General features: G+C 41.7%; 1 protein-coding gene and 1 long non-coding RNA gene across 5 annotated transcripts in view; one reads left to right on the top strand and one right to left on the bottom strand.

The window, feature by feature from the left end:
- Positions 1–19,662, bottom strand: part of LOC119849868 — a 45,943-nt gene that overhangs the window by 16,629 nt on the left and 9,652 nt on the right. For both annotated transcript variants that reach the window (XR_006282344.1, XR_006282345.1), the window contains 2 exons: positions 17,781–18,282; positions 10,059–10,173 (listed from right to left, as the gene is read on the bottom strand). This is a non-coding gene — a long non-coding RNA (uncharacterized LOC119849868). The remainder of the gene's footprint in view (positions 1–10,058; positions 10,174–17,780; positions 18,283–19,662) is intronic.
- Positions 6,241–17,782, top strand: LOC119849863 (tubulin alpha-8 chain). Of its 3 annotated transcripts, none has more exons than XM_038387161.2 (5): positions 6,241–7,309; positions 12,814–13,036; positions 14,823–14,971; positions 15,519–16,199; positions 17,109–17,782. In XM_038387161.2, exons 1-5 carry the CDS (start codon positions 7,307–7,309, stop codon positions 17,400–17,402), a joined length of 1,350 nt encoding a protein of 449 aa, XP_038243089.1. In that variant the 5' UTR covers positions 6,241–7,306; the 3' UTR covers positions 17,403–17,782. The 3 variants fall into 3 exon arrangements, with proteins under 3 accessions (XP_038243089.1, XP_043373420.1, XP_043373424.1); XM_043517485.1 differs by having other exon boundaries at positions 6,241–7,315; XM_043517489.1 differs by having other exon boundaries at positions 6,241–7,869.

The raw sequence follows: 19,662 nt of genomic DNA, 5'->3' as shown, positions 1-19,662 counted from the left end.
ATCCTGCAGCCAAAAGTAAAGTGAAAGTTCAGTAGATTTAGGGGCTATATTGGGCCAAGATCACGAGGACTTAAAAGGCTGTACATTATACAAGCAAGGTACTTTCAAATTCAGACACTCCCAAACAGAGAAAAAGGTTTTAGCTGTTGTTTGGGTATGTGGACAAAAATGACACTTTGAGACTGAATTTGGTTTTATTACAGAGAGTAAACCACTCAAGATTATATATCCACCAAAATCAAAATCCTTTGCCAGAAGTCACAGATGGGAATTAAGGCTGTTGCAATATTGATTCAAAATTTTATCCCAACAAAGTATATGCATCAGTGCAGCTGATGCATTATCAAGGCTATCCCCTCTAGAGCAAATACAATTTGTAATCTGGCAGCAGAATATGTCTATTTTATAGTTTACACTGTTGTTCCCCACATTTTTCCTCCTTAAGGGGTAGAGGCAACTTCTGAAAGAGATCCAGACATTATCCACCTTAGACACATTAAGGAGTCATTAAAGTGAACTCGTATAGTGGTGCCCAAAGAGCTTTGCAAACAGACATTGAAAATTAGCACATGAAGAGCTACCAGTGTTGTGTGGATGAAACCACACTGGAGAATGTTGATGGCCAAGTGTAGACACAGAAGCAGAACCCACATCTGCTGCATGTCCATCCTGTCAATTATTGGGCTTTTGGCCAAGGCAAAACTTATATCCAGTACACAAATATCATTAATACCCTGTTGCCATGGTGGGCCATTTGTTGGTTCTTGTTGATTATTGTTCACAGTGGCAGGAACAACAAGGCGTCCAGTGGCACCTTAAAGACTAACAGATTTAATTGAGCATAAGCTTTCATGGGTAAAAACCCCACTTCTTCAGATGCATGGAGTGAAAATTACAGATGCACACATAAATATACTGATACATGAAGAGAAGGGAATTACCTCACAAGTGGAGAACCAATGTTGACAGGACCAGTTCGATCAGGGGGATGTAGTCCACTCCCAATAATAGATGAGGAGGTGTCCATTCCAGGAGAGGCAAAGCTGCTTTTGTAATGAGCCAGCCACTCCCAGTCCCTATTCAAGCCCAAATTAATGGTGTTAAATTTGCAAATGAATTTTAGTTCTGCTGTTTCTCTTTGAAGTCTGTTTCTGAAGTTTTTTTGTTCAAGTATACTGTCAAGGTTCCTCCCTTTCTCTGAACTCTAGGGTACAGATGTGGGGACCTGCATGAAAGACCCCCTAGGCTTATTCTTACCAGCTTAGGTTAAAAGTTGCCACCACCAAAGTGTTACACAAAGAACAGGGGAAGCGCCCACTTGGAAACGTCTCCCCCCAAAAATATCCCCCCAAGCACTACACCCCCTTTCCTGGGGAAGGTTTGATAAAAATCCTCACCAATTTGCATAGGTGAACACAGACCCAAACCCTTGGATCTTAAGAACAATGAAAAAGCAATCAGGTTCTTAAAAGAGAATTTTAATTAAAGAAAAAGTAAAAGAATCACCTCTGTAAAATCAGGATGGTAAATACCTTACAGGGTAATCAGATTCAAAACAGAGAATCCCTCTAGGCAAAACCTTAAGTTACAAAAAGACACAAAAACAGGAATATACATTCCATTCAGCACAACTTATTTTATCAGCCATTTAAACAAAACAGAATCTAACTCATATCTAACTAGATTGCTTACTAACTCTTCACAGGAGTTCTGACTTGCATTCCTACTCTGGTTCCAGCAAAAGCATCACACAGACAGAGAGAGATCCTTTGTTTCCCCCCAACTCCAGCTTTGAAAGTATCTTGTCTCCTCATTGGTCATTTTGGTCAGGTGCCAGCAAGATTATTTTAGCTTCTTAACCCTTTACAGGTGAAAGGGTTTTTCCTCTGGCCAGGGGGGATTTAAAGGTGTTTACCCTTCCCGTTATATTTATGACATATACTTTCAAATCTGTTATAGAATGTCCAGGAAGATTGAAGCGTTCTCTTACTGGCTTTTGTATGTTACCATTCCTGATGTCTGATTTGTGTCCATTTATTCTTTTACCTAGGGACTGTCCGGTTTGGCCAGTGTACATGGCAGAGGGACTTTAAGGTGCCACCGGACTCCTTGTTGGTTTGTGGATACAGACTAACACAGCTACCCCCTGATACTTGTCAGGGGCAGGAAGTGTCCATAGTGAAAAGGCTACAACCATCACCATTCTTAATAGCCTCGAGAACATAGTGGAAACATATGGGATATCTAAACTCTTTTTCAGTGATAATGATTCTTAATTTTCGTCCAAGGAATTTTGGTATTTGTTACTGGATAATAGTATTTTGCATGGTGTGACACCTCATTTGTCTCAAGCCAATGGGATGGGTGTCAAAATAGAACACTTTGCAAAGTACTTAGAATAGTGCTTAGAAAAGGATCCAAAAAATGAATTCTCACATTTTTTGGCATCTCATCATACATCCTATACAATCATTGGGGAAAACCCAGCAGAGCTACCCTTTGTTAGGAGATTCTATGCCAAAATACCAGGAGTCTCAACTGGTTTAACAGAACAGAACAGAAAAGAAACAACAGTGGAAATTTTGAGACCAAGAATACATTAATCACAGATGACACGTGTCATAGTACCTGGTATATGACTGCAACTGAGAGAGCCAATCTCAAGTCAGACTGTCAGAAAAGAGGGCAGACACCCCAAACTGGTGGTATATTCTGTAATTAGATTTCATCAAACCAGTAATAAATGGGCACTCCTGGACTATGTATTAGTCTAACCATGGAGCCAGAGACAATCCCCTTACGCTCTCCAGCCCCTTTTTGCCACGCAGACAAACTGGACTTTATGATGAAAGGTTATTAAAATTGAAATCACCACACATTAGGTTCTTCCAACCCCAAAGGATTGGTCACTTACACCAGGTCAATGGATGCTTTGGATCACACACCAAAAACAACACTGATAACCAATTTCTTTAGTAAACTAAAGATTTATTAGCTAAGAAAAAGAAATGAGAGTTATGTATATTACCTGCTTTTAACCTTTCAATAACAGGTGAGTCAAAGTTTGTAAGTCCAAAATGATAGCAGAGATGAGTTTCTGCTTAGTTCTCCATAAATGTCTCAGGACTGCCCAAAATGACTTTGGGGACCTCTGCCCTGTATCTGGGATACCCTTTGACAGCATCAAAATAGATCAGAGAGCTAAAGGATCATTTCCAGGATCCAGTATTTTATAGATCCTTCCCACAGAAGATAAGCCTAAAATAGTTTGGCAGGTGTTCCTAGCACAGCATAGGCTCAACACAGACAAAGTTTGCAGATCTCTCCTTGTCCTACACAATGACCCATGCTTTGAAGTTAACAACCTTCTCATCTAAATTTCTAAGGCTTCAATCATGGTTGATGGGCCATCCAATTACAGAGACATACGAAGAGAGGAAGTGCTGCCTTATACATTAAAAATGTACACACTTGGACTGAGGTTGAGATAGAAATAAGAGACAGACTTGTTGAAAGTCTCTGGGTAAGAATAAAAGGGGTAAAAAACAAGGATGATGTCATGGTAGGGGGTCTACTACAGACCACCAAACCAGGAAGAAGAGGTGGATGAGGCTTTTTTTAAACAACTAACACAATCATCCAAAGCACAGGACTTGGAGGTGATGAGGGACTTCAACTACCCAGACATCTGTTGGGAAAATAACACAGCAGGACACAGATTATCCAACAAGTTCTTGGAATGTATTGGAGACACTTTTTTATTCCAGAAGGTGGAGAAAGCTACTGGGGGGAGGCTGTTCTAGATTTAATTTTGACAAATAGGGAGGAACTGGTTGAGAATTTGAAGGTGGAAGGCAACTTGGGTGAAAGTGATCATGAAATGGTAGAGTTCATGATTCTATGGAATGGTAGGAGGGAGAACAGCACAATAAAGACACTGGATTTCAAGAAGGCAGACTTTAGTGAACTCAGGAAGTTGGTAGGTAAAATCCCTTGGGAAGCAAGTCTAAGGGGAAAAACAATTGAAGACAGTTGGCAGTTTTTCAAAGAGACATTATTAAGAGCACAAGAGCAAACTATCCCATTGCATAGGAAAGATAGGAAGTATGGCAAGAGACCACCCTGGCTTAACCAGGAGATCTTCAATGATCTAAAACTCAAAAAAGAGTCCTACAAAAAGTGGAAACTTGGTCAAATTACAAAGGATGAATATAAACAAATAACACAAGTATGTAGGGACAAAATTAGAAAAGCCAAGGCACACAACGAGATCAAACTAGCTAGGGACATAAAAGGAAACAAGAAAACATTCTACAAATACATTAGAAGCAAGAGAAAGACCAAGGACAGAGTAAGCCCGTTACTCAATGAGGGGGGAAAGACAATAACAGAAAATGTGGAAATGGAAGAGGTGCTTAATGACTTTGTTTCAGTTTTCACCAAGAAGGTTGGTGGCGATTGGACGTCTAACATAGTGAATGCCAGTGAAAATGAGGTAGGATAAGAGTCTAAAATAGGGAAAGAACAAGTCAAGAATTATTTAGACAAGTTAGATGTCTTCAAATCACCAGGGCCTGATGAAATGCATCCTAGAATACTCAAGGAGCTGACTGAGGAGATATCTGAGCCATTAGCAATTATCTTTGAAAAGTCATGGAAGACAGGAGACATTCCAGAAGACTGGAAAAGGGCAAATATAGTGCCCATCTATAAAAAGGGAAATAAGGCAACCCAGGGAATTACAGACCAGTCAGCTTAACTTCTGTATCCGGAAAGATAATGGAGCAAATATTTAAGCAATCAATTTGCAAACACTTAGAAGATAATAAGGTGATAAATAACATGGATTTGTCAAGAAGAAATCATGTCAAACCAACCAGATAGCTTTCTTTGACAGGGTAAAAAGCTTTGTGGATGGGGGGAAAGCAGTAGATGTGGTATATCTTGACTTTAGTAAGGCTTTTGATACTGTCTTGCATGACCTTTTCATAAACAAACTAGGGAAATACAACCTAGATGGAGTTACTACAAGTTGGGTGCATAACTGGTTGGAAAATCGTTACCAGAAAGTAGTTATCAGTGATTCACAGTCATGTTGGAAGAGCATAACGAGTGGGGTCCCACAGGGATCGGTTCTGGGTCCAGTTCTGTTCAATATCTTCATCAATGATTTAGATAATGGTATAGAGAGCACACTTATAAAGTTTGTGGATGATACCAACCTGGGAGGGGTTGAAAGTGTTTTGGAGAATAGGATTAAAATTCAAAATGATTTGGACAAATTGGAGAAATGATCTGAAGTAAATAGGATGAAATTCAATAAGGACAAATGCACAGTACTCCACTTAGGAAGGAATAAGCAGTTGCACTCATACAAAGTGGAAAATGACTGCCTAGGAAGGAGTACTATGGAAAGGGATCTGGGGGTCATAGTGGATCACAAGCTAAATATGAGTCAACAGTGTAATGCTGTTGCAAAAAAAGCAAACATAATTCTGGAATGTATTAGCAGGAGTGTTGTAAGCAAGACATGAGGAGTAATTCTTCCGCTCTATTCTGTGCTGATTAGGCCTCAACTGGAGTATTGTGTCAAGTTCTTTGTGCCACATTTCAGGAAAGATGTGGACAAATTGGAGAAAGTCCAGAGAACAGCAACAAAAATATTAAAGGTCTAGAAAACATAACGTATGAGGGAAGATTGAAAAAACTGGGTTTGTTTAGTCTCAAGAAGAGAAGACTGAAAGGAGACATGATAACAGTTTTCATGTACATAAAAGGTTGTTACAGGGGGAGGGAGAAAAATTGTTCTTCTCAGGATAGGACAAGAAGCAATGGGCTTAAATTGCAGCAATGAGGTTTAGGTTGGACATCAGGAAAAACTTCCTGTCAGAGTGGTTAAGCACTGGGAATAAATTGCCTAGGGAGGCTGTGGAATCTCCATCATTGGGGATTTTTAAGAGCAGGTAGGACAAACACCTGCAGGGATGGTCTAGAGATAATACTTAGTCCTGCCATGAGTGCAGGGGACTGGACTAGATGACCTCTCGAGGTCCCTTCCAGTCCTATGATTCTATAACACATTTAGTTACAGACATCCAGACAATTAGTTTTCCTGAACAATGTGACATCAAGTAAATTCTTATCCCAACACATATTAAGAACAAAGATAGCAATCACAGGAAACAGGTGAAGACAAAAACATTATCATTTCACTAGCTTTCATGCATTTAAAGCAATTGTAATTACTGGGTACATGCCAAGTACAGGTAATGTGATAACATCCCCTTTTGTTCTGTTCTAACAAGTGACTTGGTATATTTAACACTTCCTTGAGGGTGTGACCTTAGCTGGCTAGCTGTCAGCACCACAGCAAGTTAGATCTAGAATTCTTGAGACCAATCAAGTTGCACTGGAACAAGAACACCAGAACTAACTATTCTTCAGCCATTGCATTAAAGCCTTATTGTTTGCTGGAAAAACATGGGAATCAAGTAGCTTTAGAAAAACTGATAGAAAGAAAATCTCATATGGAATTCTTCCTTTGTAAAAACATTTATTGAACCAAAGATATAACTCTCCATAGTCAAACCAGGGGAAGGAGACTAGGACACTTACGTAGAGTTCCAAAATGTAGACTGTATGTACCAGAAACAAAAGGAAACTGATCAAAACAGATATGAAATCCCCTCAAATATCTAAAAATTATGAGTGGATTTGAAGGAAGATATAGTTAGATTCTGGGTGCCAACACGGGCTCAATAATTTACTAACCAATATTAGGTGAAGGCAGTCTACTCTTAACCTAAAGTTTAGGAATTATGTATTTAAATGGTTATTGTTTAAATGTCATGTTAAATGTAAACAGTATGATTCTAAAGAAAGGAGGGAATGTAGAGTCTTCCGATCCTAAGGAGTTAACTGTGTTGTCCTGCTTGTAACCTGAGCTCTGACACTGACAGGTGTCCTCTTTCCTATGCTCAGCCTGGAATAGAAACAGCAGACAGTAAAGCAATAACTGGAAGCAAGACAAGTATCTTTGTATATCTGCCCATCCAGCCACTCCTTTGCTATAAACACTGCAATGAGAAGTGATTTCTCTCTCTCTCTGTTTGGGCAGATCAGTTGGACTGTGGCCCTCATGTTGCAGGGCACTGCTGATGTTCCAGCTGCCTGCATATCCAGAGAGAAGCTGTAAAAGTAAATCAGAACATGAGAGGAGAGGCAGATGGGAGAAAGGACAGAAGGGAAGCCATAGAAAGGACTGGGCAGCAGCTAAGACCACTCTGTGGTATAGCACTCTTAAAAAATGGTAAATGTATGTATTCTCTCTCTCTCTCTCTCTCTCTCTCTTTCTTTCTTGCTCTATTTTTCTGTCCCTCTCTTTCCCATTCATTTGTTCTATCGCACTTTTTTGTTCTCAGGCACTGGAGGGTAGGAATGATTCTCATACGCATGTAGTGGTTATTTGTGAGGGAATATGGAATTAGGATTGTAATTGAATACTGTGGTGTAGGGTTTGAATTGTTAGAGTCTGTTTGTGTGTAGAATATGGGCTGATTATTAGTACACTCAGATGTACTGTGTATGTAGGGATTTATAGTGAAAGAATATGGGATACCGGGTGTAGGGATGGATTTTGTGTGTGTGTGTGTTAGTAAGGAGCTGGTGATGTAATAGTGCAGAGGTGGGAGGATTGTGACCTACTCCCTACCCTGTACTGTGACATTGAAGGATAGTAGCAGGTGTTTGGTGCATGGCCCAAGCCCCTTCATACCTATCAGCTCAGAGTGATACAACCGCAGAGAGAGCAGTATCAAAGGCTGTTACCACTGACTGAGACGGGAAGCAAACACCACTGGCGACAGCATGGTAAGGAGGGGACTGTGGGAACTCCACACTCATCAAGGGAACAGGAGCATTCTGGGGGTGGGAAGAGTCAGGGAGATCTGCCATCTGCCCTATTGTGAAGCTTGATGAGGGGTGGAGGATTCAGATTGCTTTCTGCTTCAGTGTCTGGATTCGAGGTGGGGAGAGTGGGGGTGAAACTAGAGATGGACTTGGTCAGGACTTCCTTGTGCTACACTGGATGGGCAGGGTGATTCTGGGCCCACCCTTGCAATATGGCACCCTTTTTACTGCTGGGTGAGTGCTACATCTGGACATTTTATTCTGCTCCATCCCTTAAGAGGCAGATTGAAACCCTTAAGCCTTGGAACTTGCCCTAATATGGTGCACCTCCCTCTGCTGTAGAAGGGCAGGTAGAAGAAGAGGAAATCTGAGGATGGATGAACCCTTCCTATTCAATCCTTTTTCCTTACAAAAAGCCATACTGGCAGACTAGGAAGACAAAAAGACTAGGAAATCCAGATGACATGAAAGTGACCATAACAAATAAAATGTTGGCTTCATTCATCTTCTGTGTATATGGACACACACGCTAGTTTTTCCACAATCCATCACTTCAACCATCACAAAGGCAATACACCCAGACTAAAAATACAGAAATTTACACCTGATTAGTCCAGAGAGCTGGCATTTGGACTCCACGTCACCATGGGTCCAAGGCAACTTCAAGGGTGCCCACAGCTCCAGTTATGGCATTGGACCTCTGGTGATCATCAATGGTTTGTGTCACAGAACACTGACCTCACTAAGTAAAGGAGGAGCATGTGAGGTTCAGAGTGGGTCAGATACAGACTGGGAAAAACATACTGAGGCAAATTCAGCTTCGGTGGAACTCCAGTTAAATCAGTGGAATTACAATGAAGATTTTAATTTGGTTCTGTACCTCTTAACTATTCAGTGGCTTCTGCTTATGATCCTATGTCTTTATTTTAGTAGCATAGAGTGGTTCTCATATTGAACAGTATGAGATTTGTTAGTTGCATATCATTTGTAGAGTCCTCTAAACTCAAAAGAAATAATTTTAGAAATATACTTAACAAAATGCTTATTTTTGTGAGTGTTTTTAATTAACTTAGACAGCCCCCCACGATGATTTTCATCCCTCTAGACTTGTAGGTGTTTGAATGTTCCTTTTTAAATGGGAAATAAACAAGGCTTTTAATCATTGGGAGTTTCTTGAAAATTCATTAAAATCTCTCAAGGCTTCTTATAAATTCACCTGCAAATCCCACCTCATCTTGCATACCAATCTACATCTGGAAGAGGGTTTTATTTTGCTCCTGAGAATTGTATTATTCTCCACTGGTACAGAGCTATGCACTGGAGACCACTCCCACCACACATGGATACACACATGTGCAGGCGCCTCATCTACTTAGGTGGACCTAATCTTACAACTGGGCTTGCTGCAGCAAGTACATCTCAGAAATAACAGTACAGAAACAGCTAAAGGATTTAAATCTACCTCAGTACAGTTAAGACCTACAACAGATCATGCTCCACATGACTGTAAACACGATGGGGTCTGATTTTATCAAAGAACAGTGTGGAAAGAAGGCCAGATCCAAAACCTACTGAAGTCAATAGGAGTCTTTCCACTGACTTGGGGCTTTGTATCAGATCCACAGTTAGTAAGAGCAAATGTGAGCCCCAGACTCTTAGAGAAGAGATTTGAAATATGAGCTGAAAACAGGGTCAGGATTTAACTATCCTATTGGGATCAGTTTACAATGCTAGGGACTCTGAGGAAGTACTATGCTCTTCATTGTTCAAGCTATACTGACCTATTTTAAAGCAGTTTACTTTCAAAAACCCTGGTTTCAAATCTTCTGTTTTTATTGACATTTTTGTCCTTGCATGTTAGAACATTTCCAAACTGTAGCTGGTCTGAGGTGGAACTGGGATTGGTGCAGATCACCTCTGACACTGGGAATCATCAGAGCAGGCTGGCTGAGACAAGGAGCTGAGATATTCAAAGGAAATGGACAGGGTTTCAAATCAGAGCAACTGAAAACTCTGAATAGTGGGGAGGGGAGCGGATCTGTGGTCTCTATCAGTCATAAATTAAGCCATGAAACTACTAAGTCTCTCGGAGCAATCTCCCAGGTGTGTGAGTCTGTGAAGAAACGGAAAGGTTTAGAAGGTTGACTCACCTGTAGCTTCTTGAGGAAGAGTGGCTCTGTGGTGGGTTTGCTGCTTTGTCTCAGAAAGATTCCAGAGGGTTATGCCGGACAGGCTTTTAAATGTGGTTCTGGTCTGCAAGTCACTCTGTAATAACCGTATCAAGGGCTCAGCATGCTTTTTGTCTCTTTTGATTCAACAACATATTTGCTCAGTTTACAAGGAAAACTGTTTTTCTAACTCACACTGGGATCTGACCAAGCAAGGGTCTTTCTTTATGGTGCAATATCACCAGTAATTAAAATTCTCCAGGTCAAAATACACCTCCAGTGACACCTAAATATCCACAGATTATACCTTCAACTACTCCAGTGTTTGTGCAACCCCATTATCTTCAAATAAAACCCTCAGAAACACTTGTGCAACTCCATGGAAGATAACATGCCTGTAAGGTGCCCCTGACAGCAGAATTTGGCCTGGGGAATCTATTACATATGATAGCACTTGTGAAAGATTATCAGACATGTTGGTGAGTTTATGTCTTGGGGGTGGCATCTCTTATATGTATACTGAACAAATTTGATATGGAGATCACTGAGGGACATTAATCATGTATTCCCACAATGCAATTTTGGGAGTCACTTTTCAGTCTTCCTTTGCACTTCTGGGTTCAACTGCGGGTGATAGTGATGATTTCTGAAATGCAGTTCTCTTCTGAAAAAAATCTTTAGTTGGGTTTCACAGACATAACAGAGATCTCAGCTTGTGAAAACTGTTTCATAGATGTCATTGGAGGAATATTTAGCTTGTAGAATCTATTATTTGAGAAGATGTGTTTGAAGGAAAGAACACAGCTTGACTGGTAGATCACAGGATGAGTTGGCAGGACTGACTGTTAGAAAAAATATCTTTTGACTTGTAAACTGAACCAATTTGACCGGAATCAATGAGACAACAAAGACGGAGTCATATAATGTTATGTTTCCAAAGTTACTTCAGAATAGAACTGCACTTAAAAGCCCTGAATGATCTAGAACTGCTTCCTTTTATTAGAAAGATTGCCTCCCACCTTACCCCATGGCATGGCAATCATGACTGTATCAGAAATGTTTGCTACATGAACTTGTGTTTGCACATATTATATCTAAGGCTGTGAGTTTGTCACGGAGGTCACGATTTCCATGACTTTCTGGAACCTCCGTGACTTCTGCAGCAGCTGGTGTGGCTGGCCGGCAGCCACCTGTGCAACTCAGGCAGCCCTGGGCCAGCCGCACCGCCCGCTGCTGGCGCAGTCTCAGTGGGCCACCGCCCTCCTGCCCCCCCAGCAGCAGCAGGAGTTTGGATAAGTGTGGGAGGTGACTCAGGGCTGGGGCGCAAGAGGGGGTGAGGGCTTCGGGTGGTGTTTACCTTGGGAGGCCCCCCGGAAGCAGCGACATGTCCATCCCTCAGCTCCTAGGTCCATGTGCTACCTCTGCCTGCAGGCACTGCCCCCCACAGCTCCCATTGGCCACGGTTCCCGGCCAACGGGAGCCGCAAAGCCGGCATTTATGGGGTAGGAGCAGCGTGAGGAGGTAGGAGCTGAGGGAGGAATATGTTGCTGCTTCAGGGAAGCAGCAAGGAGCCGGGTAGGGAGCCTGCCAGCCCCAGCAAACCCCTCCCTCCAGCATCCCTGGAAGTCCCAGACCAGCCCCCACAAAAGCATCAGTGGCACACCCCAGGCTGTTCCACCCTTGCAAGATTTAGTCAAGGGTATATAGTACAAGTCATAGACTGGTCACAGGCCATGAATTTTTGTTTACTGACTGTGACCGGTCCATGACTTCTACTAAAAATATCTGTGACTAAAATGTAGCCTTAATTATATCCAATAGCAGTGCTTTCCCAGATGGACCTTTGAAATACATACTCCTGTGCAGACTACTGGGGCAATAAACATTTGTTTTGTTTAGCATGTAGTCACTATTTTTATTTTTTGTTTTACTGTTCTCTAATTAAAGTGTCTGTCTGCTATTGTAAAAACTATGTTCATAATTAAATCTTTAAGCATGTGTTCTCAATATGATGTGATGATGCCAATTGATGAGCCATGTCTAAACATGCAGGGTATAAATCCATGGGTGTGTAGGAACTCTCAGGAACATTTGTTTCACATTTGGAGAGTCACAACTCTTTTCTTGATGTCAGTTCTTCTCAGTCTCCAGCCCAGCCTGCCATAAGAGGGTTAAGGGATCAGAAGACATTGCACCCCTCTTGAGTTACATATGGCTGGAAAATGCCACACTGCTGTGTCAGGTCCCAGCTAGGAATAAAAATAAATGGATCTAGCACATGCTCCTCAGCTGGAATTTATCATAGTCTGGATAGGAGCAAGATAGCATGTGGTAGACATGCATGTATTTTTACGTTTGTATGTGTATACATGTACATGAGGGCATGTATCTGGTACGCACAGGCATAAGTGCATGCCTGCACATTTCCAGTTTTTTTTGTGCTTTGCTGTTTATTTCCTTGCATAGCTCTGCAGCAAAACACTTTCACCTTTGTATTTGTAATCAACATTTGCAACTTTTACTGCAGACAGAAAACAGTGGCTAAGACACAGTTCCCTGGGCCCTTGCATACACTGCATCTTGTTGTATATATGATGTTAGGGAATGCAAATCAACTCAGGTGGAGGCTGATTTCAGAGATCTGAATAACAATGTACCAGGCATTAATAACTATTAAGAAGGAGGAGGAGAAATGATGTTTTTTAGTTCTCTTGACCTTTCCTCCCTCTCTCTACAGCGTGAGTGCATTTCCATTCATGTTGGCCAGGCTGGAGTTCAGATTGGCAATGCATGCTGGGAACTCTTCTGTCTGGAGCATGGCATTCAGCCAGATGGCACCTTCAAGAATCAGCCCAACAAAGTCAACAACGATGACTCCTTTAACACATTTTTTAGTGAAACAGTCACAGAAAAGCATGTGCCACGGGCTGTCATGGTGGACTTGGAACCGACTGTAGTAGGTCAGTATAGAATTAACACTGGAAAATGGAGAAGCACCTTCTGTGTGTCAGTGTAGTGTTTCTCTAGTCCCCTGTGTATCATGGGAACAACTCTGTCTTTGTATCTTGGTCTAACCACTAGGATGAGATAAAATTAGTCAACCTAAGACTTTTAGTGCCAGATTCTATTCATGACTCTATTATCTCAGTAAGGAGAAGATACCTACAGGATAGTTAGGGTAGAAACTTCAGCTAGACTAAACATAATGGTAATGATAATTGATAATGATGCTGCTATCTTTCAACATCCTGGATCAATAAGATGCCATACTTAAATAGCTATCCGCTTAGTTTTGCATCTGCTCTTCATAAAAGAGTGTCTAATTCTCTGATTTTGTTTGTGATATTTTCTATTGCTGTCTAGGTGTTGCTTTCCTCCTACTCAGATCAAAGACAGGAGAATGAAGGGGTGGGTTTCCTCAGAATTTCTCATCCCTTTTTAGGGAGGGAACCAGCATTTTACTCCTGCAAATCTCCCTCTTTTCTGATGGCTTGTCCTCAGAACAGACAGGTGATTTCTTCCCTGGCTGGGTACAACTTCCATGAATTGACTAACTGCTAAAACAAAGTGACTGGCTTAGACAGCAGCCTTTATTTCTCCCTCAAGAAAGTACAACACCTCATCTTTATGAGACATGTTAGCTTTTTTTTGGGATTCCCTTCAAGACCTTTTCCACTCCAGAACACCTTATCCAGTTCTGGGAGAACATTTCATCCAGTTTGACTCTGGATTTCATTACTCAGGCTCCTTTATTTGGCAATACAGCAAAGCTATGCTGAGTTGATCAGACTCAAGCATCGGGGGTGAGTTTAGGGCCTACCACACATCCAAAGTTACATAAGCCAATGGTTCTCAACCAGGGGTATGCCTACCTCTGGGGGTAAACAGAGGTCTTCTAGGGCATAAGTTAACCCTTCTAAATATTTGCCTAGTTTTACAACAGGCAACATAAAGCGCTAGCAAAAATTTCATACAGACAGACTTGGTTATACTGCTCTATATACTATACACTGAAATGTAAGTACAATATTCATACTCCAATTAATTTATTTTATAATTATATGGTAAAAATGAGAAAATAAGCAATTTTTCAGTAACAGCGTGCTGTGACACTTTTGTATTTTATGTCTGATTTTGTAAGCAAGTAGTTTTTAAGTGAGGTGAAACTTGGGGGTAACGAGACAAATCAGACTCCTGAAAGGGGTACACTAGTCTGGAAAGGCTGAAAGCCACTGATATAGACAACCTCTTCCTTTACAAATTACATTTCATTTGCTATACATTAAATCACACAGTTTTGAATTGGATTGGTTAGTCTGCAGGAACCAAATCCTGTCGAGCATGTTCTGTCCTTGTGCTGTTCACCTGGAACCTGATCTTTACTTTCCAAGTTTATCTTGTCCATAATCCCTAGCATCAAGGTATTGTTGCTTATCTTGGCAAGCAGAGACATCCTGACTCCAGCAAACTGTTTGTCAAGCCCCTATTTACAACTTAACCTTCCATTCACCTTCCCAATTATGCCCATTAAGAAATGAGCCAAGTTACTTATGTCAAGCCAGACCTACCCTTTCTACCAGTGTCCTGAAAGAGAAGAAGACCCAAGTTTATTTCCAACCCTCAGGTCTTCCTTGCCTCACATCATACAACACAGCCAGTTAGCAACCCTAGGAGTGTTCAACAGAACTCATCTACACTGGAGTGTGTCCCATTCCAGGTCTCTCATAGTTTCTCTTTCTTGGACAGATGAAGTGCGAGCCGGAGCTTACCGGCAGCTTTTCCATCCAGAACAGCTGATCACTGGAAAGGAGGATGCAGCTAATAACTATGCTCGTGGTCACTACACCATTGGTAAAGAAAGCATTGATCTGGTGCTTGATCGTATCCGTAAGCTGGTAAGTTCCAGTACTTTTGAAATAGGAGTTGAGGTTGTTGTGAAAGAAAGGGAACAGACAGCTCCTTTTGTTCCTGATAGTGTACTTTGTTCAGCGCTGAGACCGTCAGATCCACGGGGATTCCATTATTGGTCCAAGTGAGAAAAGGGTCTGTAGGTCTGTCAGTCAGACAGATGCTCTTGAAAGGTGGTTCTTCAGATTAAAACCTTTAACTTTATTGTGGTAACAGTAACCCAAGACTGTTATATCTTGGTGCGAGAGGAGTTAGTTAAATATCTGTTCACTTTCTGTTTCAGTAAACCTAGATTCTAGAGGTACGAATTTCACCAAGATAAACTCCACAAACAGAGTCTGATTTATATTTCATTGATTGGGCTGTTGGAGGAGAGCATAGGAGAGAGCGTTAACAAGTCTTTTCCCAGGAAGATCTGGTCTGATCTCTGTGCTGTGTTTTGGATACACACGTTCCAGCATCAATTTCAAGATGCGCTCATGGAAGTCTCAGAGATTTAGACTGATTCCTTTTGTTCTCTGTTTGGCTTTTCAGACCGATGCCTGTTCTGGGCTACAGGGATTCCTGATTTTCCACAGCTTTGGTGGGGGCACTGGCTCTGGCTTCACCTCCTTGTTAATGGAACGCCTCTCCCTGGATTATGGCAAGAAGTCCAAACTGGAGTTTGCCATCTACCCAGCCCCTCAAGTCTCCACTGCTGTAGTGGAGCCGTACAACTCCATCCTGACCACCCACACCACCCTGGAGCATTCAGACTGCGCCTTCATGGTGGACAACGAGGCCATCTATGACATCTGCCGTCGCAACTTGGACATTGAGCGCCCCACTTACACCAACCTTAACCGTCTCATCAGCCAGATAGTCTCATCAATCACTGCCTCTCTGCGCTTCGATGGTGCTCTCAATGTGGATCTGACAGAGTTTCAGACCAACCTGGTGCCCTACCCTCGCATCCACTTCCCCCTGATGACATATGCACCCATCATCTCCTCCGAGAGAGCCTACCATGAGCAGCTGTCAGTGGCGGAAATCACCAATTCCTGCTTTGAACCCAACAACCAGATGGTGAAGTGTGATCCACGTCATGGAAAATACATGGCCTGCTGCATGCTGTACCGCGGTGACGTGGTCCCCAAAGATGTCAACGTAGCTATTGCTGCCATCAAGACCAAGAGAACTATCCAGTTTGTGGACTGGTGTCCAACAGGCTTCAAGGTGAGAGGGACAAAGACACACTGGTACTGTATGTTAAGGGACATTGCCAAGTAGTCCAGCCCAAATTGTGATTTCAACTCTTGAACATTTTCCATTTGTGAGAAAAGGGAATGGTTAGAAGTGTGTGTGTGTGTGTGTGTGTGTATATAATCTTCAGTTAGTCATTTGGAGAATGGACATGTCCTGTTTACACATGTCGTATTTACATATCCTACTTACACAGCCTCTTAAGCAGTCACATAGCTGGCAGTCTGGAAAAAGTCCAGATTGGGAGACTGTTCCTTTAGACTATCAATGTTTAATTAAAAGCAAAAACTCAGAGATTTATAGTACTCATATTTCATTTACCAGATTTTTTTTTGAGAGCCTCTGGTTTCAGCAGTCATCACACAATTGTTTATGCTCCCCCTGCTGGCTAGACAGCAGCATGGAGAGACCTAGTTTCCAGAGCAATGCTGAGAACAGCAATAATGAAAAAAAAATCTATTTTTCTCATACATATTAATGTGCTCTAAATTTGAAGATTTGTAGATGGAAAATACTTACGCTATTAGTTCATATGGAATAGCTATGGGCTCAGTAAACAGCAGCAGGAAAAAAAGCAAGTAAGATGCTGGTTTGCATTAAAAAGGGAGAAAAAATAACACGGATTATTTTAATGAGATTTGGTTGAACTCCTTCATTTGGGGTCCAGTCTCCATTTTTGGTTGCTCTCCCTTGTTCTCATGTGCTGTAGCTGAGAATGGGTTAGTCCAGAAAAAGGCAACATGGATGACATTTCCATTAGGGTAATTTCAATATTGTGGTTTGAGATCCCCATCCTGTGTCTTCCCAACCCATTTATTTTATTTTTTCTGTCTCTCTTGATCCCTCTTATCTCTTTCTCCTCCATCTTAATCTTATTTCCAGGTTGGCATCAATTACCAGCCTCCTACTGTAGTTCCTGGGGGAGACCTGGCCCAGGTGCAACGTGCCGTCTGCATGCTAAGCAACACCACAGCTATCGCTGAGGCCTGGGCCAGGTTGGACCACAAGTTTGATCTGATGTATGCCAAGAGGGCATTTGTGCACTGGTACGTTGGTGAAGGCATGGAGGAAGGGGAGTTTGCAGAGGCCCGAGAGGACTTGGCTGCACTGGAGAAGGACTATGAGGAAGTGGGAACTGATTCATTTGAAGAAGAAAATGATGGGGAGGAATTTTAAAATACACGTTGTTATTCAATAGCACCAAATTGTCTCTTTACTGCATATGTCTGCTTTCCTGTTTGGTACCTTCTCCATGTGTGTAATATATAGAGAATGAAGATCAGAAAGGCCCTTGAAACACAAGAAAGCTATCATGTTTGGTATGACCACCTAATCCAAATTATGCATGATCCTCACTCAATACAAGGGAGTGTAACAAGCATTAGATTCTCTGCCAGTCCACCTTGAGAGAATTTTCTTTTCCAATCCCAAATGTAATTAGCAATTTAACCCTCTGCATACAAGCTAAAGTTACCATAACTGAGCATCTAATTCCAGTTTTACAAGCCTTCATAGGGCCATGGAAAAATAGCATAGACCTCACATTTGACCTACCTCTACCTTTTGCTCCTGGGGATATCAGGGAATAATGTAAGTGGATAACTGAGTCCTCCTTTGCTCTGTGGGACATGCTGTCTCATCGATCTCCACCTGAGGGATCCAAATTGGACGTGTCTTTTTTTTTGTCCTGTGAAATATCCATTTCTGATATACGTGTAGAATTTCCTTAGAAATGTTACAGCAATAGAAAACTTTGTGCATATTTTTTGTAAAAGTTTGTACTTCCTTGTGAAAGCAAGAATCAGTTGTTGCTTGATATAAAAATCACTAATAAAACTTCTGCAGACAAAGGGGGATTTTTTTTCTTCATGTTTATGTGAAATTGCTGAAAAGAGAAAATTTCCTGGCTGATGTAAAACTTTTCCCACCATCTCCGGTCTGCCCATGGTCCTTGCTCCACATGAAGAGTTCCTTCTCTCCGAGCGAGATCCTTGCTGCATCCAGAAGTCCTCTGTTCTGTTTGTGGCATCCTTGATCTAGTGAAGGATGGTGATATCTGAAAGTGAGTTTGCAACACAGGCATTAGGTGTACACCTAAAGATACTTTACAGTGGTGCATACAGATCACAATTTATCTGATTCACAATATGCCAGGCAGTGCCAGTAATTGCTGCGAAAGGAAACCTCCTTTGCATACCTTTGTCTTGAGCAGGGGTGGCCAACGTGTGGCTCCGGAGCCACCTGTGGCTCTTCAGAAGTTAATATGAGGCTCCTTGTATAGGCACCAACTCCGGGGCAGGAGATACTGGCACCAACTTTCCAATGTGCTGGGGGGTGCTCACTGCTCAACCCCTGGCTCTGCCATAGGTCCTGCCCCCACTCCAGTGTTTTCCCCAGGAATTGAAATGGTGGGGGGTGGGGGGGTGTTCAAATTTACAGGATGGGGTTAGGGTCGATGAGGGGTGAGACCGAGAGGGTGAAGGTAGGCTGTATGGCACCATAGTGAAAAATGTTTCATGACCATTTTATTAGATTTGAAAATCATCACACAAATTAAACTACTCAAACCTTCTATGAAGCACTACATCTACATCCTTCTTGGTTTCTTGTTATAATTTTGCACAACTCTGTTAATGAACTTCAATGCATTCATCTTTGGTGGCTTCTCGTGTGTCCGGTACTTCCATTCCTTCAATTGATATGCTCATTAGTTCATTCACATGATCAGGTAGAAGGCGACTTCTTTCAAAACACAAAATTCTATTCAATGATGAAAAAGAACGCTCAACTGTAGCTGTTGTGACTGGGACTAGCAAGAGATGAATTCCTACCTCTTTCAGCACAGGAAACATAGCATAAAGATCAGGTTGATCCACTAGTGATGATAAAAAAGAAGTTGAAGTCAAATCTTCATTCATTGGTCGTATGATATTACGCTCTGTTCAAATTCTCTATTCTGTCCTGAGCACATGGCAGCCCCATTGCTGGTAGTGCCTCACTCCACTCAACTGTCAGTGTTTTATAAGACAGGGATCTGTAAAAACTACATAGAGCTTGAGTAGAATCTAGAAGTCACTGTTGTAGATTTTTAAGAATCAAGTCTGTGTATTTTTTCAGTTGTCTTAATAAACACTTCTTGTCCTCTTCACTTAAGGATTCAATATAAAAGTCCTCATTAGTCAACTTCTGGTCTTTGCTTCTTCCAGTACTTTTTCAATGGATAGCTCTCTGATTGATCCAAATGTAGCTTCTATTGCTGGACAAAGATCTATTACTGTTGTAGCAGATGCTTGGATGGCATTGTTTAATGACCCAAGTGGTTTCAACAGCAGACTTACAAGAGAGAGAATGGCAATAGTCTCCTCTGAACATAGTAGCAAAAGTAATCCACCAGCCTCACTACTTAGATCCATCCCATCTTGGTAGATACTTTCCA

The sequence above is a fragment of the Dermochelys coriacea genome, chromosome 1 (genome assembly GCF_009764565.3).
Source record: "Dermochelys coriacea isolate rDerCor1 chromosome 1, rDerCor1.pri.v4, whole genome shotgun sequence".
Taxonomy (NCBI): Eukaryota; Metazoa; Chordata; order Testudines; family Dermochelyidae; genus Dermochelys; species Dermochelys coriacea.
This window is presented reverse-complemented; position numbering and strand designations above follow the sequence as displayed.